The following is a 26,972-nucleotide window of genomic DNA, read 5'->3' as shown; positions in this document are numbered from 1 at the left end:
CGCACCTCGCAAACGGAGGGCGCCCTTACTCCCAGCAAATGGCTGATAGAAAACCGATCGGTGCCTACGAATTTCCCAATATGCGCTGGCATGACGTCGGGGAAGCATGGGTACGACCGATTCTTTTATTTTTTTCTTGCCAATGCCCGTGATGCCCCCCCCACCACGATGCATTCTATTGGTTTGCACACTTACACACACCCAGCTGTGGTTTCCTGTTTTGCTGGACTCTGGAGAGCCCCGCCTTTAACGCTCTTCTCTCACAGAGAGCAACAGAAAACTTGGAAAAACTCCAGATTGACTGAACTCAGTTCAAAGTTACCTTGACACCTTTAGATTTGAGACGTAGTGATGGTCCGCTTGAAGCTGACGCTCCGGTGCGTGTGTCAGAAAGATCAACGCGCTGCTTCAGAAGCACCGTGTCGAGGCTTGATTCGTTTGGCCAGAGTCACGTGATCAGTGACGTCTGAAGCTTCCTTTAGAACGTACCTTTTTTTAAATCGAACTTTATTGAAACACAATGAGTATACAACATACAAACAGATGAAGTTTACAAAAGAACAGAACATGAACATACAGAACCAGGAGTAAAAAAATTATGATATGAGGAGGCGAAAAAAATCTACATATAAATATTGTTCTGAGAGGCTTTTTGTTGGTTGAGTCTGAAATTGATTGTATGTACAATTCATATCCTTATAAAACGGCAGAAATATGGTGTTTTATTAATAAACTTACATTTATGGATATAAAATAGCTAAAAGTATTAACAAATTTTTTATAAAAAAACATTTATCATTCTTCCTGGGGAACTTAAAGAAACAGAATAAAACATTTTCCATCGTAAAGAAAACTCCCTTAAAATATAGACAATAACAAAACTGCTAAATTCTTCCAGAATCTCTGTGTAGAGGAACCAAAAGAGATGTGCCACAGTTTCTGGATGATCCCCACAGAAAGTTCAATTAGTATTTATGTCTCTTTTAAATGTTACCATATAGTGACTGGCTGGGTCACATTTATGAAGAATTTTATATGAGATTTCCTTCACCTTGTTCACAATTAGATATTTATGGGATCATCCAGACTGTCTTCCAGGTGATATCTGGAACATGTCGGTTCCAGTAAGATATTCTATATATGGGAGAGAGACGATATCTTCTTGGAATAAACTACGTATTCTCTTATTGCTGTTACCAAGTTCCTGTGAAAAGCAGATTTTTCCCAGTGCTGACTCAGCTGGATCAGGGAGAGTGACTGAGGCAGATATTGAGCTGTCAGTGTTTTTATATAACATTAAAGTCCCTGAGGGTATGGCACCAAGCACCATTGAGAATTCCCCAACACTGACGGGAAAATTATATAGTGTAAGGAATTCATTGTAAGTAAGTAGTACTCCCTCGTTAAATTTTAGGTCTTAGTGGCCGCCATTGTTGGCAGCTGAAATTTGGCTGGGCCGCGCTATGAATTCTGGGATATGGTGGGGCACGAAGGACACACCCGACCCATCCTTCAAACTCGGGGGAATGAAGGACGCATTTGAAGGAGTCGAGGAATCGGGACAGCCTTCGTCGCCTGGCTGTGACGTCATCGGCCTTCAAATGCGGCCTCCGGAGGATGCAGCCGACGTTTTGGGACACAGCTTGTGTGTCTTTGTTGGTCATGTGACCTCCCAGCGACTACACATGGAAATGAGCAGTTTAGCTCAAATCTGGCAGGTTTCCATCGTCTGTTTTTGTCCTGATGTCCATGAACATGAACACTGTCCCTGTCAAACACGTCCAGATAATTTGATCCAGTGTTGTTCTTCTTCTGTGGTGTTTATGATGGAGCAGCAGCTGCTGATCCTGATGTCCTCCACCAAGGGGGCAGCAAATTCAGCTGACTGTCATCATTTATTAATTTTATCTTGCAGGGTTTTTTTCAGCAAAACAAATGCTGCAGACAACCTCAATCATACTGTTGTGCTTTATTGCTCCAGCCGTCCTGTAAACGAGTCCCATCTTGTGGCCACATTTGGTAATGTTTCTGGAAACTAGCTTTACTATGAGCCAGTGATGATTATTTTTAATGAGACTGTAAGTGTCAGGGCTCTGTGTGCGGGCAGGCGGAGAGGAGGATCCAAACGCAGGACTCAGACACTAACTTGAAACTCAAAGACCTCAGCTTTATTGCTGGTATGAAAGCAAAACATGAAGTGAACATGGAATATGCAGAACCGAAACACAGGCATAATCTGATGGTACGACGTGACACCTAGCATGGGAAAACACAGGGCTTAAATACACAGGGTAGTAATGAGGGAATGGGCCACAGGAGGGAGACAGCTGGGGGAGATCAGGGCTAACGAGACGGGGGAGCTAAGCTGCACACACTAACATAAGACAAAGACTTTCACAATAAGACAGGAAACAAGAAGTACTAAACCAGATGCAGACATGACACAGAACAGAAACTGCAATACACATGAGAACCCAAAACCTAAGAACTGATCCCTCACCAAGAATAACAGAAACAGATCCATAATGATAATAATAAACAAAGCACCAGAACATCAGAAAACAATCCATAATGCAAAAATAAACCAAAACATAATAAACTCAAAATACTGGGTCCAACGGACCCAGAACCGTGACAGTACCCCCCCTCTAAGGGCTGGCTCCCGACAGCCCCAAACAAAAAAGCACAAAGCACCAGGCCAGGGCGGGCGGAGGGGGCCCAGGACGGAGGGACAGAGACCAAACAAAAAACAAGGAGCACCAGAGTCCAAAAACGCAGAAAAGCACATCAAAAACAAAATGAAACCAGAGCTCAACAAGAGTCCATGAAAAGTTCTGGGGGCCAACCGTGCACACGGCAATGACGGCGGTGCAGGCAAAACCAATCAGGAGACCGACCACTTGGAAGGCAGTGGCGGCCACTGAGCAGGTCCGGAGGTCGGCCGCGTTGCCAGCGGCGGCAACGAACTCCTTCCGGAGGCCGTCCCCGAAGGCCATGATGCCAACTTAGCGGCCTGGAAAACGGCTGGCAGAGGCGAGGCGGAACAGGTCGAGCTGGCTCTGACGGCGGTGTGGCAACCGCAGGACCAGGCAGGGCACGACCAGACGAAGACGAAGGCGGAGCTGAAGCCGGACCAGACAAAGACACGGAGGCTGGACCAGGCGTGGATGAAGACACGGAGGCTGGACCAGGCGTGGATGAAGGGACGGCTGCGGAACCTGACGGCAGCGGGACGGCTGCAGGCGGTGATATGAATGCTGCAGGCGGTGATATGAATGCTGCAGGCGGTGATGTAGAAGTCGCGGGGGATGAGTCAGCAGGTGACGGCTGAACAGACTTCCCCGGACTGTCAGCAGATGTGAGGATGTGCTGGCTGGGTCCTCCAGGACCCTCAGCTAACGAGGCGTGGTGGGCTCCTCGGACCCTCCAGCAGACGAGGCAGGACGCTGGCTGGAATCTCCCGAACCCCCAGCGGACGAAACATGAGGCTGGCTGGGTTCTCCCGAACCCCCAGCAGACGAAACATGAGGCAGACGAAACATGAGGCTGGCTGGGTTCTCCCGAACCCCCAGCGGACGAAACATGAGGCAGACGAAACATGAGGCTGGCTGGGTTCTCCCAAACCCCCAGCGGACGAAACATGAGGCAGACGAAACATGAGGCTGGCTGGGTTCTCCCGAACCCCCAGCGGACGAAACATGAGGCAGACGAAACATGAGGCTGGCTGGGTTCTCCCGAACCCCCAGCGGACGAAACATGAGGCAGACGAAACATGAGGCTGGCTGGGTTCTCCCGAACCCCCAGCGGACGAAACATGAGGCAGACGAAACATGAGGCTGGCTGGGTTCTCCCGAACCCCCAGCGGACGAAACATGAGGCAGACGAAACATGAGGCTGGCTGGGTTCTCCCGAACCCCCAGCGGACGAAACATGAGGCAGACGAAACATGAGGCTGGCTGGGTTCTCCCGAACCCCCAGCGGACGAAACATGAGGCAGACGAAACATGAGGCTGGCTGGGTTCTCCCGAACCCCCAGCGGACGAAACATGAGGCAGACGAAACATGAGGCTGGCTGGGTTCTCCCGAACCCCCAGCGGACGAAACATGAGGCAGACGAAACATGAGGCTGGCTGGGTTCTCCCGAACCTCCAGCTGACGAAACTTGAGGCTGGACGGGCTCCTCGGGCCCTCCAGCTAGAGCAGATGCAGGGCCAGAGGCAATAGGGACCCCTGACTGAGGGCGAAGATGAGAGGCTGACTTAGCAGATGAAAAAGCTAATGATTCCTCCACTAACTGCGCTACTGACTGGGCTATGGACTGCAACAAGGTTCGGAGAAGGTCTGATTGTGGTAGAGCCTGAGCTATGGGTAGCGGGGGTGAAGACTAAGCTACGGGTGACTGAATTTGAGATGAAAGCGGTGGAGTAGGTGACAGGGCTACAGGTGGATGCTGAGCAGGGGACACTGGAAACTGAGCTACAGACGGCTGCTGATCAGAAAACTGAGCTGAAAGTGGACGGGCAGCTGACTGAATAAACATAGCCCCAGAATCAACAGTTCCAGACGAAACAGTCTTAACTCCTGGATCTGAAAGAACATCAGGCGCACAGTCTTCTGAACCAATGGGAAAATAATCATTCTTAAAACGAAAACTTTTATTTTCCCGAACCGGAAAAACACGAGCTGTAGTGTTCATGAAGCTGGCGTTCGCAGCTTTGGGGGAAACTGTCTGTCTATCCCTTGACAAAAAAGGCGAATGAAGGGAGACTCTGTCACTCACCCTAGGCGGTTGTTTGAGCTGAATCCCAGGCTCCTGCTGGAGCTGTGAGTGCTGGCTGCGTGTTCGCTGCCTCCCTGTTGAAGAGGGAGCGGCGCTGGCGGAATGTGACGAGGGAGGACTCTGCTGTGGCTGCTCCTGCTGTGATGTGGAAATGCTGGGTGAGTTAGGTGGCACGATAATCATCCCTAACATCTTGTAAAAAGCTTGTGCAGGTGTAAGCTGATTGCTGTTAGGCTCGTAGTAATCCTCCCGGGACCGGCTGGAGCGTTTTCTGCGAGACCGGGGCGTCCGCGGGGAGGAAACAGACGAGTGGGCCGAAGGGTAGGCTGCTAGTGAGGAACGGCAGCATGGAGGCCCTCCAAGCGCTAGCCGGGTCCCGTCAAAACGGGAGCTGCGCTTCCACAGTGAGTCCGCTAGATCCATTACTGGTCGCGTCGTTCTGTCAGGGCTCTGTGTGCGGGCAGGCGGAGAGGAGGATCCAAACGCAGGACTCAGACACTAACTTGAAACTCAAAGACCTCAGCTTTATTGCTGGTACGAAAGCAAAACATGAAGTGAACATGGAATATGGAGAACCGAAACACACAGGCATAATCTGATGGTACGACGTGACACCTAGCATGGGAAAACACAGGGCTTAAATACACAGGGTAGTAATGAGGGAATGGGCCACAGGAGGGAGACACAGCTGGGGGAGATCAGGGCTAACGAGACGGGGGAGCTAAGCTGCACACTAGTGATGGCCCGCTTGAAGCTGACGCTCCGGAGCGTGTGTCGAAAAAAACAACACACTGGTTCAGAAGCACTGTGTCGAGGCTTGCTTCGTTTGGCAAAAGTCACGTGACCAGTGACGTCCGAAGCTTCATTACGCACGTAACTGCTTCGGTACCTGATTCAAACGGATATAAGGAAGTGAATCATCCACGGGATTCGTGGAGTGTGCTGATGGTGACAGATAGCGAAGAGGTGATCATTCCACTGACAGATATGGAGCCAGCGAGGAAGAGAAGACGTTATGGCGTGTGGAAATATTTTGAGTTGATTTTGCTCAATTCATTTTATCTGCCGAAGTGAAAAACTTGAAATGTCCAAAATCATGTTTTCATAATGTAAATATCATTACAGCATATGACTTTAGGAACACTTCCATGTGAATTAAAGCTAATGAAGACTACAAAAATGTATTTGACACTATACGTACATTACATTGCTACACAGTTTAGAAAATCATTTTGTTTATTGTTTTTAGGTGATAGTCTGCAGGACCCAGGAATACCTGCATATCTACCAGCTTGCAGTGTAGTTCCTGCACTCCACAGCCTCTTCTGTTCCATGCAAGTGGATTTTCTCCAGGGCAGGAGAAACTATTTCTAAGAAAAGAAACAGACTCAGCCAGCGCACAGTAACACTAATCCTCTTTTTAAATGTAAATAACAAAAGGGCTACCTTACATAGATCATGTTTTTACTTTGCAAGTTCTTGATTAGGGGTGGGTTTTGATTATCGCCTTTCTGATTACAATCCATGCTAAATTGAATAAAGTGATATTGATTCATTAAAATCCCGTGTCGATTTGTAAATTAACGTTATTATGCCTGAAACGCCAGCATCTCAGGTTAAACCTCACAACATGTCGTCAAACACCATGCAGCTAAAACAGTAACTGGGAGCAGGTTTACGGATTCTGCATACAAACGTGAACACAGAGCGCGGACCCGACGCGTCAGAATCAGATGTTGATGTGTCGTCGGGTCCGCGCTGTCTTTGCCTCGCTGGCTTCTGCAGCTGCAGGTTTCATAACTCTCTGTTTACATCTCTAATTAAGTCTCACATGTGTCAGCTTTCTTTTAATAGATACGAAATTATGGATATATACTGTTAAATGATCAGAACTGTAATATTTCTGACTGAGGCAAAACTTTCCAGATTCCAATCAAATTGAATCGGATCCTGTATCAAATCAAAATGATTCTACAAATCAGTGACGATGCAGCCGTACTCAGCTTCCTAAGCATTTTCCCTTTCCAGTTCACAATCAATCCCACCCCTAGGTCAAAAATATGTATAGGACAATTTTGTATGAACCTGTCCAGCTGTCCAGTGATTAAATGACAAGTAGATGGAGGCAGGACTCCACAGCAGGGGCATACTGCATAATGTGCTGTGCATTCTCATATGTATATTATATATATTGCTCACTTATTGTATTTACCAACATCAAGGAGTTATGAGCAAAGAAAGGCCACACCATAGTGCATGTTTAAATAGGGAAAGTTTATTGATCAAAATGTATTACGCAAATACGCATTACATTTTTTTCAGCCCCCCCAATGGAGAAAACAAAATCAATTACATGTTCAAAGCAACGGAACGGTGGCCCAATATCAGAGAGAACTCCACTCTTGAGCGAGCAGTGATGATTGAGCAGTCCGTTTTATTTTGCAGATTCAAGCTGCTCTTCAACATTTTCACCACCAGATGTCACCGGAGAGGACTGTGTTGAAAAGCTTCAAGTAATGAACCGTTTTTCAATACAAGCTTCAGTGCTTCGGAAAGCTTCATTTGGCCATCACTACTGCACACACTAACATAAGACAAAGACTTTCACAATAAGACAGGAAACAAGAAGTACTAAACCAGATGCAGACATGACACAGAACAGAAACTGCAATACACATGAGAACCCAAAACCTAAGAACTGATCCCTCACCAAGAATAACAGAAACAGATCCATAATGATAATAATAAACAAAGCACCAGGGCCCTATTTCAGGAAGCCGGTTTAGAAAACTCAGAGTGAAAAACGATACTCAGGGTTGAGTAACCCCGAACTGTCCAACTCGGAATATTTGGTTTCAGAAAGGCTGATAACAAGTAGTTCAATCAACGCGGAGTTGCTTTAACCCCAAGTTAGGCGCGCGCACGAGGATACATAAAGCCCTGATTAGTGGAGCACAGATTAAGCGAGTCACCATGGAGACGGAGGGAAAGAAGGCGCGGTCAATGTATTTTACAGCGCTTGACGCCGAAATTCTGATGGCAGCATATGCCGATAACATGCAAATTTTGCAGAAAAAAAGTAACACAGCCTCAGCTGCAAAAGAAAGGGAGCATGCATGGCAAACATAGCCGACAGAGTCAATGCGTGAGTGTTAATTTAAACATTGATCTAGGGATTTCCACCCATTTAACACGTTATTTTATTATATTTAATTTTTTATTTTATACATTTTATTTTGTGATGTGATGTGAGCGCAGGTGCAACCCAACAGGCCCCAAACGTTCCTGGCAGCAAGTAAAAATGAAATATAAAAATATAGTCCAAACAGGTAAGGTGTAATTGTATTACGAGCCATAGTGCTTGGTCTGTTTGTCCGATGTAAATCAATTGCAGTTAGAGGCTACATTAATTTTCTTTCTGTAAGTACTTATTGAAATTATCTGAGCACATTACAAGTACATATTTGCTTACTCTGTATGCTCAAATGTGACCCGTTATAGCCAACAGAAAAAAAGCGGAGGCCCGAAAAACAGGTGGGGGTCCTCCACCACCACCACTCACAGAGCCTGGCCACTTGGCTTCCACATTTGTGATAATGTTGGCAGCATCACATATGATCTTCACAGTGCAGAGAACACAAATTAGCATCCATTACTATAATGAAATGATTTGTTAGTTTGAAATGCTACAGGGAACTATGTACCTGTACATTAATGCTGTGGAAAGACTTCCTGTTCACATAGTCTCCTTCATTTACTGAAGGAGCAATGATTGGAATGTGAGTGCCATCTGTACAGCCAATCACGCCTGGGAACTTTTATACACTGAAAATAAATGTAAAATTTAAGTAGTAGTTCAAGTAGTAGTTCAAGTATCACCACATCATGAATTGAGTTTTGTTCATCCTGATACCTGCAATTTTGTGGAATCCCTCTTTGATGAATCTTGTGGGTCTGTGACCGGGGAACACCACAGACGAGTGCAGGAGACGTTTCAGTGCAACTGTAACATTCCTGACTGCCCGACAGACGGTAGCCTTGGAAACGTGCTCAGCGTCACCAATATTATACAGAAAGCTCCCGTTTGCAAAAAACCGAAGTGCAATACAAATAATATGCACAGAACTGAGAGAATGTCCACGATGTGTCTTATGAGCAATATTAGGCCTGAGGATGTTATTCAAATAAATTATAGATTGTGCTGAAAAACGGTAACGTTCACACAGGAAATCATCAGGAAATGATAAAATGTCCAAACGCGCTCTAATCACTCTCTCCCGGCGGAGAGCTCTGCGGAGAATTTGGGCTTCAACATCTACTTCCATCTTCAAGGAAGGGGCACGCCATGTCTGACACTTCCTACAGTCAGGTTTCTGACACAGAGGCGGAGAACGTCAGGGTTAGTTGAAGTAAACCTGCTAGGGGGCAGGTTAGCTTCACGGAGTGTGTCGTCATAGTGACTCACTCAGGATGAATCTAAACTCGCTTTGTGAAACTGAAAACCCAGAGTTTTCGTTAACTCAGGGTATACTTCGTCAGAGTTTGCACTAAACCGGCTTCCTGAAACAGGGCCCAGAACATCAGAAAACAATCCATAATGCAAAAATAAACCAAAACATAATAAACTCAAAATACTGGGTCCAACGGACCCAGAACCGCGACAGTAAGGTTGTATAGTGCAAATGTTGGCATTTGGGGGGGGTTACCCTTATCAGTGCAGAGGCTGCGGCACTTGTAAACAATCATCCAGTTATTACTATTATTATCATAAACTGTTAGATCTGTTACTACTCCTTCAATGAGAGGTCTGGACCTTGACCAGGCGTTACCACTGCAGTTCTTTCATTCTTTTCTTTGTCAACCATTCTACTGTAGGTATGATGGTGTGCTTGAGAAGTAAACAGTGCAGTCAATATATTTGGTACAACTGCGGTAACAGTTTTATTAATAATAGAAATTTTTTTTAATGCAAGTAATAAAAACATCCATTAGTTCTAGTAAAAATAGAGCTGGCAGACCTCAGTCTAAGGACAATAAAGATGGTGTCAAACTTTGGAAATCACCAACCATCTTACTCAGACTAATATTGTCGATTTGAACACTGCCACCTCAAGCTTCCCTTTCAACTTCTCGGGGTTGTTATTTATCTTTTCAGATCCTTCCAGCAAATGTCTTCTTCTATTATTAATACTGGCACCTAATTACATCATCTAATTAAATTCTGTAATTACACACAGATCTATTTATGTGTATCAGTATTTCTGTATGAGTGCATGGGTACGTGTATATATAGATGACACTATGCATGAATATACATATATTAGTATAGGTATGTGAGCAAAATTGCATCCACGTTTGCATCTGTGTAGATGAACATATCAGGCTCATCACAGTTGAGATTTCAATTCTATTTTTCTCCCATCCAGGACAAGCTGTTTATAGCTTTTCCTGTTACCCTTGTATGTCCTCGTCTTGTGCTACTGTTGTTAAAAAAAAACAAAAAAAAAAAACAAAGTAAGCTAAATATACTATGGGAGCAGTAATTAGGCCTTGGTTACAATATAAAGTGTAACCAAAATCAATTACGTAGTATTATTATAACCATAAAACTATCACATTTTCTGTGGTCGGCAATTATCAGAAGCCCAATTCCACACACCTGCAAGTCTGTGATTCCTGAGAAAGTGCTTGGACATTAGTCCAGCTCCAACTTATGTTCAAAAAAAACGTGTAGAATCCTTTAACACACTCACTTTACTGCAGCAAGTGTGAAAGCATTTAGGTTGGACAAAACCCAGAGTATAGCTACCAACGGTACATTTACTACACTTCACACATCTGTCTAGAATGTGCCTCCATTGTTGAACAAGAGGAAGTGGCCTACTGTGCATGTACAATTTTATTTACATTGCAAACATCTCATGTGTCCAAAGACAGCAAAGTCATGTCCAAAATCATATGAAGCTGAACAGACTTCAGATCGGAACGAAATGAAAGGAACTTGTGTGGGTCAGTCTTTCTCTGCAATCACCTGCAGTGAAGTGACAATGAAATTAAAGAATTTGGAGCTTTTTGTCACTGCTGTTTATTGCACTGCATGTTTTAATGCAGTTAGTACTAAACTGAAATTAGAGACCACACAAATCCACTGTTGGCTTAATACAATTTTATAAAGAACAAAGCTAATTTCACAAAGTATCTCAGAGATTTCGTTTTTGACAAATCATTGTAATAAAAGACATGAACAGATCCACAGGAAACAATTTAAAAGTATCCATAACTCATTGAGCACACTGTCAAAGGCTGATGAGGTGCATGCAAGCTACCTGGATTTCATCCTAATCATTTCAAATTTTACTTTTTAAACAAATGGAGACCATAAGTACAAATGCTATAGAGTAAAGCAACATTTCTCAGAGTGTCTCAGGTGTCGCCCAGTAACCTACACAGAAGTGTTCACTGTGGCTCCAGCACTTATTCAACAGAATAAGTAACAAGGTATTAGTCTTCAGGCTGAAGGTCAAACAGATGTTTAAAAAATTTTTTTTGCTGTCCTTCTGCAATCCACTCTCTTCATCCACTCACTGCATTAGGCCCGTTGTCTTCTCCTGGGTCAAATCACTGAAATGGAACAAATTTGATCAGCCTTTTTAAACATTTCATCTCAAAAAGAAAACCTCAGGTTTTCTGTTCCTGAGACTTGTGTGTGCGCAGCTTTGATTAATGTGTAATCAGAATGAGTGACCATTTACCTGATCATCCTCGCCACCTCCTTCTTCATCATAGTAATAGACGTTGTCTCTGACACCATCATCCAGCAGGAGTGGCTCCTTTTTCTCCCTTTTCCTCTGTTTTGTAACCAGCAGCACTAGCAGCAACAGCGCTGAACACCGAGCACAACGTTTAGCACACAGTAACCAACCAAATCCTACTTAGCCGGGAAAGGAAAGAGATGCACCGTCCTGAGACTACAGATGTGTGACTCACCGAGCAGCAGGATGGCTCCAAGTATTCCAAGGATAAGGGGCAGGTTGCTGGGAGCTGCACCATAGCATCCTGGACCTACCATTATCATAGGCACCAATGGTTGCAGTGTATCTGTAGTTTGTGACGAAGATACCCTCTCTGTCCATGGACGTGTACACTTTAATAAGACCTGTGTCCTTGTCCACGTTCAGCCAGCCTGCTGGGTCAATCAATATTTTGTACCTGTACAAGACAGTCACAGAACGATAGTAATACTATCCAGGCAGAATGATTAGAATTAGCATGTTTCACAATGTGATACAGTGGAACCCCGACTTACGAAATCAATTCGTTCCCGAGGGTCTTTCGAAAGTCGAAAATTTTCGTAAGTCGATGCACCCATCGCGCGTTTTGACTGAGGCGATGCTGAACGATAGGCTATAGGCTAATTGCTAACCAGAGCAACAATACGTCGTTCAAGTGGAACAGCGAAGCGCAAGTATGGAAGCCAAGGGGTTGTCACATGAATCGGAAGGCATTGTGTGTGGGCTCAGCCAATCAGAGCCAGTGGATTTCGTTACTCAGGCATTTTGCCATAACATGGGCAAAAATATTGCCGTTCAGTGCCTTCGTAACTTGAATTTTTCCGTGAAACGGGGTATTCGTAAGTCGGGGGTTCCACTGTATTTGATTTTGAACATCCTCCGCTTTCTCCTCAGGCTAAATACACGGTGCAAGAATTAAACACATTAACTGTTACAGGGTTCTCACATCATTTAAAAATACTGGTGGCCAATAGTACCATCCATCAGCCTCCTAGTAGATGCAGCTATGGTAGGAATTTGAATGTCTTAAGTTGCCTCATTCTTGGGTTATCGGATTCACAAACTTTGGTGTCCACAGCGCCTGTCCAGCAGGGTGGTGACAATACCCAATGAGCCTTTTACAACTAAGGAGTTAAAAAAATGCTTTAAGACCTTAATGATACAAATTAACTAATTAACTGTATTTGGGTCTTTTATAAGCCTAATATTCTATTATGGTATACAGCTATTCAGTGTTTTATCGCTATAGACAGTATTCTGTAATTATATCTGCCACACATGAGGACAGTGAATCAATTTTGACCATCAAACAGAACAAGGAATCTAAAACATTTATCTATAAGGAAATTTAATATTTGCAGCACTTATGAGGTCAATGATACATTTTCTTTAGCAGTAGAAAGTCTCTCCCCCACCCCCCGACTTACGAGACTGTCTGCTTGCGTGCAGTGTCTGGGTCTGAAGCAGTGTACTGCACCACGACTTCATCCACAGCAAGGTCCTCTGGTTTTACCACAAGAATCTCCTTTGGATCAAATATTGGAGCTTCATTCACATCTCTCACATTCACCACCACTGTGGCGGTAGAAGTGACCACAGAAACACCAGGAGCAAAAGGAATCTCATTCTCCACTGAAACCAACAGAGTGTGCTTGCTGGCCCTCTCGAAGTCCAGCTCCTGGTTGGAAGGAAGGGAGGAGGAAGGAAAACAAAACAAACAAAAAAAAAAAAAAAAAAAAAACCCACACACAACATGAGGGTGTTGGCACAGATTTTTGTGAGGATACAAGAAATCACAAAAATGCTGCCATCAAATGACACAAACATTCATAGATGATAAATATCTCCCAATATTATGAATGAATTCCTGATTTTCTTCCTACCTTTGCAGTAGAAAGGATTCCTTCCTGTTTGTTAGTTCCCGTTTTTACTGTGAAAAGTCCATCAGGATCACCACTGACGATCTTGAACTTGGCGTTCCAGGCTGGAGTTTGTGGTTCATCCTCATCTGTTACTATCATCCTAACCACCACAACATCCTTTTTGTTTTCATCAACTGTTGCAGTATACTGTGAGAAAATAAAGGATGGGTCAGAAATCATGGCAGTGAAAACAGATCTAAAGACTCCTAACTAGGAATGGAGAATAATGGCCTCAGTTTGTAGTCTGTGTCATTATATTAGGTTCATTACTTAATGCAAGTCTACAACTGTGGAGTCCATAAATTTAATTTGCTATGCATGTGGTAAAATATTGTTTTTAAACTGCATTTGTACATTTCCCATGTGCTGTCAAAGCCTGGGTTTTTGCTGTGTCAGTATGTGTGAGTGCAACATTAATAATGCAGTTAGATACAGGATGAATGTTCTGCTTTAACCATGTGAAAAAGCAGCAGTTAAACAGGAAGTTTCCAGTTACTTCGTACTTACAGATTTCTGAGTGAAGACTGGAGCGTTGTCATTGCTGTCCGTCACCGTGAGGATGACTTTGGTTTGTCCACTTAACCCTTCTCCCATCATATCTGCTGCTTGTACTGTCAGAGTGTACTGTGGATATTTCTGGTAAGATACAGACATCAGCTCATCAACAGGAAGGAAGAAACAATGACATCGGTTTTACAGACTGTAACACAGCCTTCAGACGGACTAAAGCTCTTCATCTATGAAGGCCAATTCTGCTGAGAAGCTGAAGCTAAACTCATTTAATATTTCGCTTATGACAAACATGATGCTGTTGAGAGCCTTGGTCAAACTGTTAGAATAAAGTATTTCTTGACCATTTGGCACGAGGCTGTTTGTTGTTGCTCTGTGACTTCTTTGTGTTTCAAAGAAGTTCATGATGCTGCACCAGAAACAGCTCTGATCTCCTGTAGTCTGCATGGAAGACACAGACTAGTCTGACAAACTATTCGCCAAGTATAAATAGTTTGTCCAGAGGTATGACAAACCAGAAATGTAGACAGAAACTAACTATACTTCAGAGACTGTGTCTAGTTTTACTGTCAAAAAAAAAAAAAAAAAAAAAAAAGACAAAAAAAAAAACCCACCATGTTTTTTTGCAGCACCCTCTTTGTGATTGATTTCTAGCAGTGACAGGCAGACTGCTGATCCGGATTCATTATAAAATGTTTTTTCAGCCCTTCGGTGTAAAAGGACACTTGTGTTTTAAATGTGTTTAACAGGTCTTACCTCTCTGTCTAATCCGCTACCAGTGACTCTGATGCTTCCAGTAACTGGGTTGATTTCAAACATGTTGTCAGTGGGCAGCGGTGGGTCCTGATTCAGAATACGATAGCGGAGCTCTGAGTTGTCAGTACCTGGCTCATCGTCATCTTTGGCCTCAACCTTAACCACCTCCGTCCCTGGAGTGGAGGAAATAAAAAAGAAGTTCCTGAAGGTCTTCACACTGCTTCAATTACAAGATTTACTAAATAAAATTGACTTAATGCAAACGTCTGCTAATTTCCTTCCAACCCAAATCCTTCTCTGGTGCTTTAGGTGTCATTCTGAATTTCTTTAAATCTCTGGGCATCTTGAAATTCATTAAATATAGTGGATAAGTATTAGAAACACGAACAAAAGCAAAGAAAACTACCCAAGTCCAGAGGCAATAAGGTTTCTATACATACCGATGGCCGTGGCCTCAGCAACATTTTCTTTGTAGTCTGTCGTAAAATAAGGTTTGTTGTCGTTCTGGTCGATCACATTGACTTTAATCTCCATAGGATCCTCAGCTTGTCCTGCTCCGTCATCCACAGCATGTGCTTCAAACTACACAGACAGAAGATTTTAAGTTTAGATTCGCCCCCACACAGACACACACTTTTCCAATAGAGATTGACAAACCACGTGACTTTCGCGCATTGCATGCGGGGAACTCGTGGCAAAACAATCCAAGTACCTGCATCAAATGCAAGCATTTGCAGCACCGCAAAACGTTCATTCTTCGGTTCCAATAAATTCTTGCTTTTTCTTTGCCCCCCAAAAAGGTATGTACAAAACGAAGGAGAACAATGCCGGTCCGTACAAAGACAGACTTGATGAAAAGTCAAAGAAAAGATAAAAAAATCAAAGGAGTGAAAGGGTCAGACCCTTACGAGCACACAGAGGGACAAAAGACGTCAGCGTGCTGCCCAACTTTCACCACGCTCAGATTTATAATTATACGGTTCTTGGAGTGAGTGCATACACTCATGAAGTTTAGTAACTTCAGGTCACTGCAACAAGCCCAGGTACAGTTTACCGACGGATGGGTGCAGGACCTTGAAATGCACCGTGTAGAAAGTAAAGACCATCGTACGTATCATAAGTTTACCAGTCTCACAAATCGTCGTCATACATACACATTCGTTAACCGTTTAATAATAGGACCTTTGAGCTCAACGGTAATTAATTAGTAATGGAAATAATTTCTGGTAGCATCACAGAAATGTAGCAGTGACAATAATACTGTATGCTGTAATCGTACTGGGCAATTAGTGATACAAAAAACCTGTTTTATCCTGTGAATAAAAGTATATGTTTTTGTCAGTGTACCATAATAACAGAAGCGAAACGCAATATTGTGTCAGGACAATTCACTATTTATGCACAATAAATAAAGGAGCATAGCGCGACAATTTCTGTTCAGCGCCAGACTTGCTTGTAACCTATATCACCAATTATGTTATGAAAATGACGCATTAACTACTACAAAACACTGACCTTTGTGGGAATGTCTGGAACAGACTAACCTGTGAGCTGGAGTGTTCTGGGACGTTATATTTGATCTTTGAATGGCTGCAATCCAGATCATCCGTCGCCTCTTTGTTACTTCGGAAACATGGCTTGAACAATTTCTCTTCAACGACGTAATCCGATAACAACCGATCTCTTTACCCGTCGGCTTCCCGTGGCTGTCATGCGACCGGCTATTGCAGTTAATAATACAACAGCTTCTTGACATTTTTTGTGTTTCTTTTTATCGCTGTATAACTGATTTTAATTGAAAGCCTGCATGCACTAGTACCTCTTGCCACGAGTTCCCAGAATTCTTTGCGGTTTTACCCCTGAGTGACATCACATTTTCAATCTCTATGGGGATCAAAATCCAATAATCAAGTACACACATGGAAAATCATTTGGACAGAGTGAGGATGATTACCAGGTAACGAGCTGTTTCCTCTCTGTCGAGTGGCTGTGTTACATACAGATAGCCCGTCTCTCTGTCCATTGTGAAACGATTAACAGGATGCAGATCAGCTCCAGGACCAGTGATGCTGTAAAAGATCTTCTTTAATTTATCGTCACTAGAGCGGATCTGGAAAAACAAATGAAAAACACAACAGGACTAATTAAGATCACTCTCACCATCTAAAGTAACTGTTAAATAGTAAAGAGGCTGTGCATTAGACTCAAATTCAAGAGATTTCTGGTTATTTTGATATATAGATCAGAAGGACTCCTTGTGATCTCAAATCAAAAAGATTGTTAGATTCTCTAAGCATTTTGGGCACACTATAATTACTCATTGTAAATAATTTGAGTTATTAGCGTAGTGTTATCGTCAACCAATTTACTCCAGTTTTAGTTAATTTTGTGTGTCACTGTTGCCAAGTTCAAAACACTCCAAAAGCGCAGGATTAAGACCCTATAGTATTAGAAAGAAATCACAACAATCAGCTGATCTCCATGAGTAAACACTTGTCACCATGAGAAAGCAAACCCCCTTTTAACTAGAGAAATGTCCAACAGAACCAGGTTCAAGGACAGGGAGCCATCTGCCACAAATTGTTGGGGAGTGAAAGTTAGGAGTAGTGAGATATGGGACAAATTTTAGCATTTATAAACTGAAATTTAAAAAATAAAAACAATTATACCCAAGAGACAAATAAATCTTTAACTTGGCACTTAAGTATCAACTTTTCTGTCTGCCAACAATATATAGATCTTTACTTGTGCCTTTACACTTCACTTGCGTTACTCTAAAGTTAACTGATAGTCATACTAAGAATTACTTATGACATCCAAGAAAAAAAAAAAAAAAAAAAAAAAAGACATGTGGACTGCAGAGGAAACAACAGCGAGATCCTATGCAGAAATAAACATTTAAAATGCAGTTTATTGTCAAATTAATCACAAGGTCATTCAGTTCACCTTACCTGAACTACTTTCAGGGGATACGTTCCTCTCTTATTCTCAGGAACATTGAGTGGAGGAATAACCCAGCCCCTTTTCCTCCTCCTCAGCCCTCCACCAGACTTGGGAAATTGCAGAACGGGCACTTGTGGCTCAGTGGCATTCTGGAAGAACATACAGACAGCTTTTTTAGCAAAAGCTTGGATAGAACACCACTCAGAACTTAATTAAACTACGAGGAGGAGCACAGACGTTCTCAGAACAAGTTTTAAATTTTTTTCAGACTATGATGGGTCTGTGTCTGTCCAGAGTTAATATCAGTTTCAACATCTTAGCCATGAAGGCCAATGAGGCATTATCATCACCCTACCAAGCAGGACATGTTGATACTCAAGTTTGTGAATCTGATCAATTATATGTAGCCTCACGAGTTAAGATGCCATCTGTTGTATCTACTAAAAGTGTCGGAAACAGGCATTTTGCATGTATCGATTCCAAATGTACTTTTCATTCATGCCCCATTAAACAGTGTCTCTAAACCTACCTCTGTGTTGTTAATAGAGTCCATTTCAGTACTGTGATGCTGAATGTTGAAGTTTGTGTGGGCTACATGGTGGTGCTTTCCACGGTGATGCTCAGGGTGAACGACACTGACTGGAACTGTTGTTTTGTGACCATGAGAGTCCCAGGAGTGGATGAAGAAGTTCTGGTGTCCTTTATGAAGAACAACCTCTGTTTACCTGGAAGGTAAAAATAAATATATAAAAAACAAAACCTTTAGCAGAAATACAACATACGCTACATTCGTTAGACTAAGTCTCCACAAATCTTACTTTAATATCTTCTTTTCTAAACGAACCCCAACTTTGCTGTCAGGTCTGTCAACTCTACTTACCGTTAATGTACCATCTGCCTTTACAGTAAAGTGACTGTCATCAGTGCTGAAAAGAATTACTGTGCGCTCTGTGCAGTCAGTGAAGCCCACTGGGAAAGGATAGAAGAGTTAATCATTATGAATGTGATACATATAGTGAAAAATCTGGCAAGTTTTTTGTATTCAAAGAAAAGCGACAGACACCACTCCCTCTTCCTTAAGAAAAGCAGCATAAGTGACTGCAAGATGACTAAATGGTTTTTAGCTCTGACAGTAGCAACACTCAGTCAGGTTATCAACATTATTTACTTTTAACAAAAGTGTCAAAACTGCATTTACACACGTACACACACACACACACACACACACACGGCCAATTTTGTTTTATTTGAAGTACACATTCTCATACAACCATCAATCTCGCTTTGAGGGTTTAAATTGGTAAAAATATTAATAAAAATTTGGCGTTTAGCTCAGGTTGTCATTTCAAAAAGCAGCAAAATTGCCAGTGCAGAACAGATTTTTTCTGGTTTCCATTAAAGACAACATAACTACACAACACCTCACTTCCCACACCCTTCAGGGGACCATGCTTACGAAAATTACATATTGACAACGTAATGTTAATCCATTCTTCATTTCTTTCATTCACTTTAATACTTAACATTCATTGTTAAATTTCTGCGATGGGTAATTCATTTTTAGGATACAAGAAAGAAGAGGGGGGATAAACAGCCTTGACTTGAACTAAAACAATTCATAGAATTGTCTAAACCTACGTATTCTTAGAAAACAGCCTATTAATATAAAACTATCAAGACATGCAGTCAAAGTAAAGCAGTATTGGAAGAGGAAAAGGTTGTATAATGCATCTGTAATAACCATAGGCCAAGAAAGCTAAAACAATGTTTATATTTTAGTAGGGTTGGAACCATCAATCATTTCGAACCAGCTATTCTACCCATTATTCACTGCTCCTTATAGAAGTATTGTGGAGTAAGTGTTTGCTTCACTACAGCCTTTTCTCATTACTGCCTACTCAACTTGATTTTTAGTTTTTTAGGTTGCAGTACTTTTGGCACCTACTCTAGGGCCCTGTTGGCATCTACTCTTAATGACATTTTACTGAATTGTATTGAAAAAGGACAGAAACGGGCATATGATGTCCAGATATAGATTTCTGCAATATTTTCCTAAATAAACAAGGTAAAGCTGTACATACATTTACACAGCGTTTTAATCTGATTATCATAAATTGCTTGTGTCTTAAAAACCCCATCAAAGTGGGTAATTAGTTATTCAGTAGAGACAATTGATAAAGAAATATTCACGTTAAAGCAAACATGCATAACCACAGCCCATTTAAAACAAAACAAAAAAACAAAAACTGTTTAAGTCTGTTTATAAGAAGCTTTTAAAAACCTTTCAGTTAACTGAAATCAAAGAAAACAGTTCCTTTTTCAGAGTTTCACTTGAATAGCAAAGCCTGTAAAACAGGTTCGGGGATAGTGCTCTGACCAGCAGGTAAAAGTAACAGAGAAGCAGAGTGAGAGCAGGCTGAGACATGTTTGGGTTTCAACTAAGAACAATGTGCCCAGCTAATCTGCTGAAGGCCATCTGGGCTGGAGGAGTCCTTTACAACAGCAGAGTTGTTCCATGTAGGGCTGCAACTCAGATCTAAACCCTCCGACAGTTTCATACAAACAAATCTGTAATGTGAAATGATACTAGACAATAGAAACAAATACCCAAAAATAATTTCATTTAGATTATGACTAAGAGTAACGCACCATCCAGGCAGAAAACATTAACATCCAAATCAAACACGTTTAAAAACACCCATGTACGAGCCTACACTGGGTTGCTCTTACCTTTGCCCAGCCTCATGCCCGGCCTCAGATGTTCCCTGGACACTCTGAAAACCAGCAGCTCTGACTCAAATCCAGGCACACATGTTGGCCTGTTAGCTCTCTCTAGTGCTGACACCTAGGAGAGGAGCAACAGTTTCAGTTAGACGTACAATAAGACTTCAGGCTTATAAGAGTTCGAAACTGAATAACTATATGTTTTTAAAAAAAAAAAAATCAAAAACTTGAAATGTTTTCAGCATTGAAAGGTCAGGATTTTAGGTTTTTCCTTAAGCTGAACGTCGTGCAGCTTTGAGCTGTTGTTCAGAAAATGCCATGCCTTGGCAAAGCATTGCGCTGCTTAATATACACAGTTTAAACACTAAATAATAAAGAACAAAATAACTGTCACTTTAAATACTAATGAAAATGTGTCTAACGCTCCGTGTAATTATATGAATGAATTGAAAGTGTGCCTGTAAGCCAAATGACTATTTCATTTTAAAATCCCAAAAACGATATTACTTGGATGATAGTCCTTTTTCTCTTTTACATTAATGAATCTTTTTAAAAAGTGCTTCTCGATATGTGTAAGCGAAACAGACTGGAGTGAACAAAGCTGAAACCACAACTCTGAACTGGAAATTAACCTGCAGACAACGTCATGAGCGGAATCAGGGCGAGGCTCGCTCACAACCTCGAACTCTTCGAGGCGGAAGGGTATGAAAAGAAAAAGAAAGACGGCCTAAACCTCCGCGTGTGTTCTGCGGTTTCGACACTGTTTTAAAATACTTTTTTTTTTTTTTTTAATATTTGTTGCAGATTGCTCTGCGGAGAAAGCTGCTACACACAATAAGGATTTTAGACCCCCACAAGTTCGTTTGGCCCACTAGTCCCAGCAAGTACCATAGCTGATAAAAGCATTTCTTTATTAAAATCGAAGGCTACTTCACGCATAAAGAGGTGCCGAAATTATTCCGCGAAGAAAAGAAAGACTGCTTGTGAGATACCCGGTGTTGTCCAGTTCAATCAAATAAGTAACAGGATTAACCGACATTTATTTTTTGTGACTCAAAGTAGAAGGGACAGTGAGAGAATTGAGCACCGATGGCAAAATATTAACCAAAAGAGGAAGTCTCACCTGGAAAACGACGATTAAAGCACCAAAAACCGCGAACAATGCGGTCCCCATTTGTCTAAGTCGCATTTTTAGTATTCCTCTCGAGTACACAGCCAAAAACGAAAAGAATCCTAAATATATTCCTCTTTGAACTCGCTTCTTGGCGTCTTCCTGTTGTCCCCTGAAGGTAGTTTCTGTAACTGAGACTCGACTCTGCAAGGCGCTCTTTCAGGTACTTCAGGTCTCTCACTCCCCATGTCTTTCTCACACATGCACACACACTGACATTCAGACTTTATCCACAGTTGCTTACTAAGAATCACTAAAAAACACGTGAAGCTGCTGACAGAAAACCATCTTTCATTTGTAAAGCCAACCAACAGTGTTATAAAGTCATTAGTGTGAAACCAGCCTAAAAAACCACAAATGACTGTCTGAAAACCAGTGGATGTATTCAGCTGAGTGTTGAAAGGAAATCATCGACAGTATCCCCGAACAGAAGCCAAATACAGAATTTGATGATACAAATTTAAGCATTCAGCTTTATTTGCTTCAGTTTTCACTGTCATCTGAATACACAACATCCCATTTGCTAATAAGCTGTTGTAAGCGTACCCACTGAAGTAATGCTATGTGCTGATAAACATCAGTAATTGATACTGAAGAAAAATGGACTTTTCTCATCCATGCTGTTCTTACCCTCACAGTCTGAAAGCATGTGACTGAGAGAATGCACTACTACTTTATTTTAAATGGAATTTCATTTATTCAAGTCCAATAGTTTAAGTGAACAATGTTTGTAGTAGTCTACAACAATAGTTCTCCAGGTTTCTTGAAGGACATTAGTAGTGATATACCTGTACTTTCTTTCTCCAATGTGGCTTTAATGCAACTAGTCTTATAATTATCTACTAGTCTGCAACAGTTAGACTCGATGATTACACATAGATGATTTAACTACTTTAGGGGCATTTCACTTTTCTAAAAGTTTCACAGGCCAACAGTTTTAAATAGAGCACCACAAACAACATGTATTCTTTTAGAAATAAACTGTGACACTTCTTAAAAACACATATTCACACCTAGCCACACCCTGTAACAGTTAGACAGAGGGGGTTTAGGCTCCCAACAGTCTGCAAAAAGGCATGAAGCAAACAAAAGAGGCTCCCTTATCAAGAGCATCCCAGCCCAAAGGGGTTTCTTCACAAACAGTTAATTCCATTATCTTATCTTATCATGTCAGAGGCCAACAGAAACCATGTCCAACAGAGTCTCCAAAGGCCTGCTACCTTTCTTCCTTACATCGTGCTCTTTTATCTAAATCAAATCAAATCAAATCAAATCAAATCAGACACAAAACCCCGAGGCTTTCATTATTATATCTGGAGACTTTAACCATGCCACACTGGATTCTACTCTGGCTGCTTTTCACCAGTTTGTGAATTGTCCCACAAGGAGCAACAGTTCAATTCAATTCAATTCAATTTTATTTATATAGCGCCAAATCACAACAAAAGTCGCCTCAAGGCGCTTCATAGATACAGAGAAAAACCCAACAATCATATGACCCCCTATGAGCAAGCACTTTGGCGACAGTGGGAAGGAAAAACTCCCTTTTAACAGGAAGAAACCTCCGGCAGAACCAGGCTCAGGGAGGGGCGGCCATCTGCTGCGACCGGTTGGGGTGAGAGAAGGAAGACAGGATAAAGACATGCTGTGGAAGAGAGACAGAGGTTAATAACAGATATGATTCAATGCAGAGAGGTCTATTAATACATAGTGAGTGAGAAAGGTGACTGGAAAGGAAAAACTCAATGCATCATGGGAATCCCCCGGCAGCCTACATCTATTGCAGCATAACAAAGGGAGGATTCAGGGTCACCTGGTCCAGCCCTAACTATATGCTTTAGAAAAAAGGAAAGTTTTAAGCCTAATCTTAAAAGTAGAGATAGTGTCTGTCTCCCGAATCCAAACTGGAAGCTGGTTCCACAGAAGAGGGGCCTGAAAACTGAAGGCTCTCCCTCCCATTCTACTTTTAAATACTCTAGGAACAACAAGTAGGCCTGCAGAGCGAGAGCGGAGCGCTCTAATAGGGTGATATGGTACTACAAGGTCATTAAGATAAGATGGGGCCTGATTATTTAAGACCTTGTATGTGAGGAGCAGGATTTTGAATTCAATTCTGGATTTAACAGGAAGCCAATGAAGGGAAGCCAAAACAGGAGAAATATGCTCTCTCTTTCTAGTCCCTGTCAGGACTCTTGCTGCAGCATTTTGGATCAGCTGAAGGCTTTTCAGTGAGTTTTTTGGACATCCTGATAATAATGAATTACAGTAGTCCAGCCTGGAAGTAATAAATGCATGAACTAGTTTTTCAGCGTCACTCTGAGACAGGATATTTCTAATTTTAGAGATGTTGCGCAAATGGAAGAAAGCAGTCTTACATATTTGTTTAATATGTGCGTTGAAGGACATGTCCTGGTCAAAAATGACTCCAAGGTTCCTCACAGCGTTACTGGAGGCCAAGGTAATGCCATCCAGAGTAAGAATCTGATTAGATACCATATTTCTAAGATTTTCAGGGCCGAGTACAATAACCTCAGTTTTATCTGAATTAAGAAGCAGAAAGTTAGCGGCCATCCAGGTCTTTATGTCTTTAAGACATTCCTGCAGTTTAACTAATTGGTGTGTGTTATCTGGCTTCATGGACAGATAGAGCTGGGTGTCATCTGCATAGCAGTGAAAATGTATGCTGTGTCTTCTAATGATGCTGCCTAAGGGAAGCATGTATAATGTAAACAGAATTGGTCCTAGCACTGAACCCTGTGGAACTCCATAATTAACCTCAGTGTGTGAAGAGGACTCTCCATTTACATGCACGAATTGGAGTCTATTAGATAGATATGATACAAACCACTGCAGTGCAGTACCTGTAATACCTACAGCATGTTCTAATCGCTCTAATAGGATATTATGATCAACAGTATCGAACGCTGCACTGAGGTCTAGCAGGACAAGCACAGAGATGAGTCCACTGTCCGAGGCCATAAGAAGATCATTTGTAACCTTCACTAAAGCTGTTTCTGTGCTGTGCTGAGCTCTGAAACCTGACTGAAACTCTTCAAATAAACCATTCCTCTGCAGATGATCTGTTAGCTGTTTGACAACTACTCTTTCAAGGATTTTTGATATGAAAGGAAGGTTGGAGATTGGCCTATAATTAGCTAAGACTGCTGGGTCTAGAGATGCTTTTTGAGTAAAGGTTTAACTACAGCCAGCTTGAAGGCCTGTGGTACATAGCCGATTATTAGAGATAGGTTGATCATATTTAAGATCGAAGAATTAATTAATGGCAGGACTTCTTTGAGCAGTTTTGTAGGAATGGGGTCTAAAAGACACGTTGATGGTTTGGAGGAAGTAATTATTGAAGTTAACTCAGAAAGATCAATTGGAGAAAAAGAGTCTAACTTAATATCAATGGTACTAAGAGTAGCTGTAGATAATATTACATCTGTGGGATGATTATTGGTAATTTTTTCTCTAATGATAAAAATTTTATTTGTGAAGAAGTTCATGAAGTCATTACTAGTTAACGTTAAAGGGATGGTTGGCTCAAAAGAGCTCTGACTTTTTGTCAGCCTGGCTACAGAGCTGAAGAGAAACCTAGGGTTGTTCTTATTTTCTTCAATCAGTGATGAATAGTAAGATGTTCTGGCTTTGCGGAGGGCTTTCTTATAAAGCAGCAAACTATTTCTCCAGGCTAAATGATGATCCTCTAGATTTGTGACACGCCATTTCCTCTCCAGATTACGAGTCATCTGCTTTAGGGTACGTGTTTCAGAATTATACCACGGAGTCAGGTACTTCTGATTTGAGGCCTTAGTTTTCACAGGAGCTACAGTATCCAGAGTCGTACGTAGTGAGGAGGTGAAATTATTAACAAGATAATCGACCTCTGTTGGGGTAGCGTTCAGATAGCTGCTTTGCTCTGTGTTGGTACAGGGCATTGAAGATGATAACAGTGGGTGGATTATATTCTTAAACTTAGTTACAGTGCTTTCAGAAAGACATCTACTTTGATAAAGTCTACTCTTCACCGCTGTGTAATCAATTATTGTAAAAGTAAATGTTATCAGGAAATGATCAGACAGGAGAGGGTTTTCAGGAAACACTGTTAAATGTTCAGGTTCGATGCCATATGTTAGAACAAGATCTAGAGTGTGATTAAAGTGGTGGGTGGGTTCTTTTACATTTTGAGAGAAACCAATTGAGTCTAATAACAGATTAAATGCCATGTTGAGGCTGTCATTTTTAGCATCTACATGGATGTTAAAATCACCCATAATAATTATTTTATCTGAGCTCAGAACTAAATTAGATATAAAGTCTGAGAAATCAGACAGAAACTCTGTGTAAGGCCCAGGTGGACGATAGATGATAACAAGTAAGACTGGTTTCTGAGTTTCACAGCTGGGGTGGACAATGTTAAGCATCAGGCTTTCAAATGAATTAAAAGTCTGTCTGGGTCTTTCATTAATTAATAGGCTGGTGTGAAAAATTGCTGCCACACCGCCCCCTCGGCCTGTGCTTCGAGATTTCTGGTAGTTAGAATGGCTCGGGGGTGTTGATTCATTTAAACTAACATAATCATCCTGCTGCAACCAGGTTTCTGTAAGGCAGAGTAAATCAATTTGTTGATCAATTATTAAGTCATGTACTAACAGAGACTTGGAGGAGAGAGACCTAATATTTAATAATCCACATTTCACTGTTTTACTCTTTGGTTCAGATGTGGATACTTTATTGTTCTTTCTTTGTGATTGTTTATGTTTAAGTTGTTTGTTGCTGGTTTTTAGTTTGTTTTTTGTCTTTTTGGAAGCTGACACAGTCTCTATGGAGATGGGTTTTTGGGGGGGTAGCAGGAGGAGAGAAGCTGCAGAGAAGCGTGTAAGGACAATTAACCTACTGTATGCTAATGTGAGAGATGCATACAGAGCCACCCCCCTCCCCCCACTAGGGAAGTCAGACCACAACCTGGTTTACCTACAGCCACAATACACACCCCTCGTCCAAAGGCAGCCGGTCACAACGCGCTCCATCCGGAGATGGACCCCAGAAAAGGAGGATGCTCTGAGAGACTGCTATGACACCACAGACTGGGATGTGCTCCTGAGCCCACATGGTGAGGACATAGAGGGGGCGACACACTGTCTGACGGACTACCTCAACTTTTGTGTGGACACTATGAAGCGCCTTGAGGCGACTTTTGTTGTGATTTGGCGCTATATAAATAAAATTGAATTGAATTGAACACAGTCGCCCCTGCTAAGACGGTACGGTGTTATCCTAATAACAAACCGTGGGTAACACAGCAAGTCAAAGCTGTCCTCAACATGAAGAAGAAGGCTTTCAGGAGCAAAGTGAAGGAGGAGATGAAGGCAGCA

At 42.0% G+C, this 26,972-nt stretch overlaps 1 protein-coding gene and 1 long non-coding RNA gene across 2 annotated transcripts in view; both read right to left on the bottom strand.

Moving 5' to 3' along the window:
• Positions 1-393, bottom strand: part of LOC146575304 (uncharacterized) — a 429,876-nt gene extending 429,483 nt beyond the window's left edge. Inside the window, exon 1 of the long non-coding RNA XR_014892113.1 lies at positions 323-393. This is a non-coding gene — a long non-coding RNA (uncharacterized LOC146575304). The remainder of the gene's footprint in view (positions 1-322) is intronic.
• Positions 394-10,919: 10,526 nt separating this feature from the next.
• LOC146575303 (cadherin-1-like) lies at positions 10,920-21,746 on the bottom strand. Its single transcript, XM_085269977.1, has 14 exons — positions 21,550-21,746; positions 20,433-20,547; positions 18,574-18,671; positions 18,232-18,417; positions 17,711-17,851; positions 16,714-16,869; positions 15,200-15,341; positions 14,760-14,932; positions 14,001-14,129; positions 13,455-13,640; positions 12,999-13,249; positions 11,768-11,989; positions 11,533-11,663; positions 10,920-11,401 (listed from the first exon to the last, which is right to left on the bottom strand). Exons 1-13 carry the CDS (start codon positions 21,613-21,615, stop codon positions 11,591-11,593), a joined length of 1,938 nt encoding a protein of 645 aa, XP_085126103.1. The 5' UTR covers positions 21,616-21,746; the 3' UTR covers positions 10,920-11,401; positions 11,533-11,590.
• Between the last annotated feature and the right edge of the window lie 5,226 nt (positions 21,747-26,972).

This window comes from Mchenga conophoros, linkage group LG4 (assembly GCF_057382185.1).
Source record: "Mchenga conophoros isolate Kocher_MC1m ecotype Shallow Benthic linkage group LG4, M_conophoros_male_GT1.1, whole genome shotgun sequence".
In the NCBI taxonomy this organism is placed as follows: domain Eukaryota; kingdom Metazoa; phylum Chordata; class Actinopteri; order Cichliformes; family Cichlidae; genus Mchenga; species Mchenga conophoros.
This window is presented reverse-complemented; position numbering and strand designations above follow the sequence as displayed.

Coding starts and splice junctions, on each gene's coding strand:
- LOC146575303 (XM_085269977.1), bottom strand. CDS start 21,615: ATGCGACTTAGACAAATGGGGACCGCATTGTTCGCGGTTTTTGGTGCT. Junction 14,933..15,199: donor TGCTGAGGCCACGGCCATCG/GTATGTATAGAA, acceptor CCTCCACTCCAG/GGACGGAGGTGGTTAAGGTT. Junction 11,664..11,767: donor TGGAGCCATCCTGCTGCTCG/GTGAGTCACACA, acceptor CTCGGTGTTCAG/CGCTGTTGCTGCTAGTGCTG.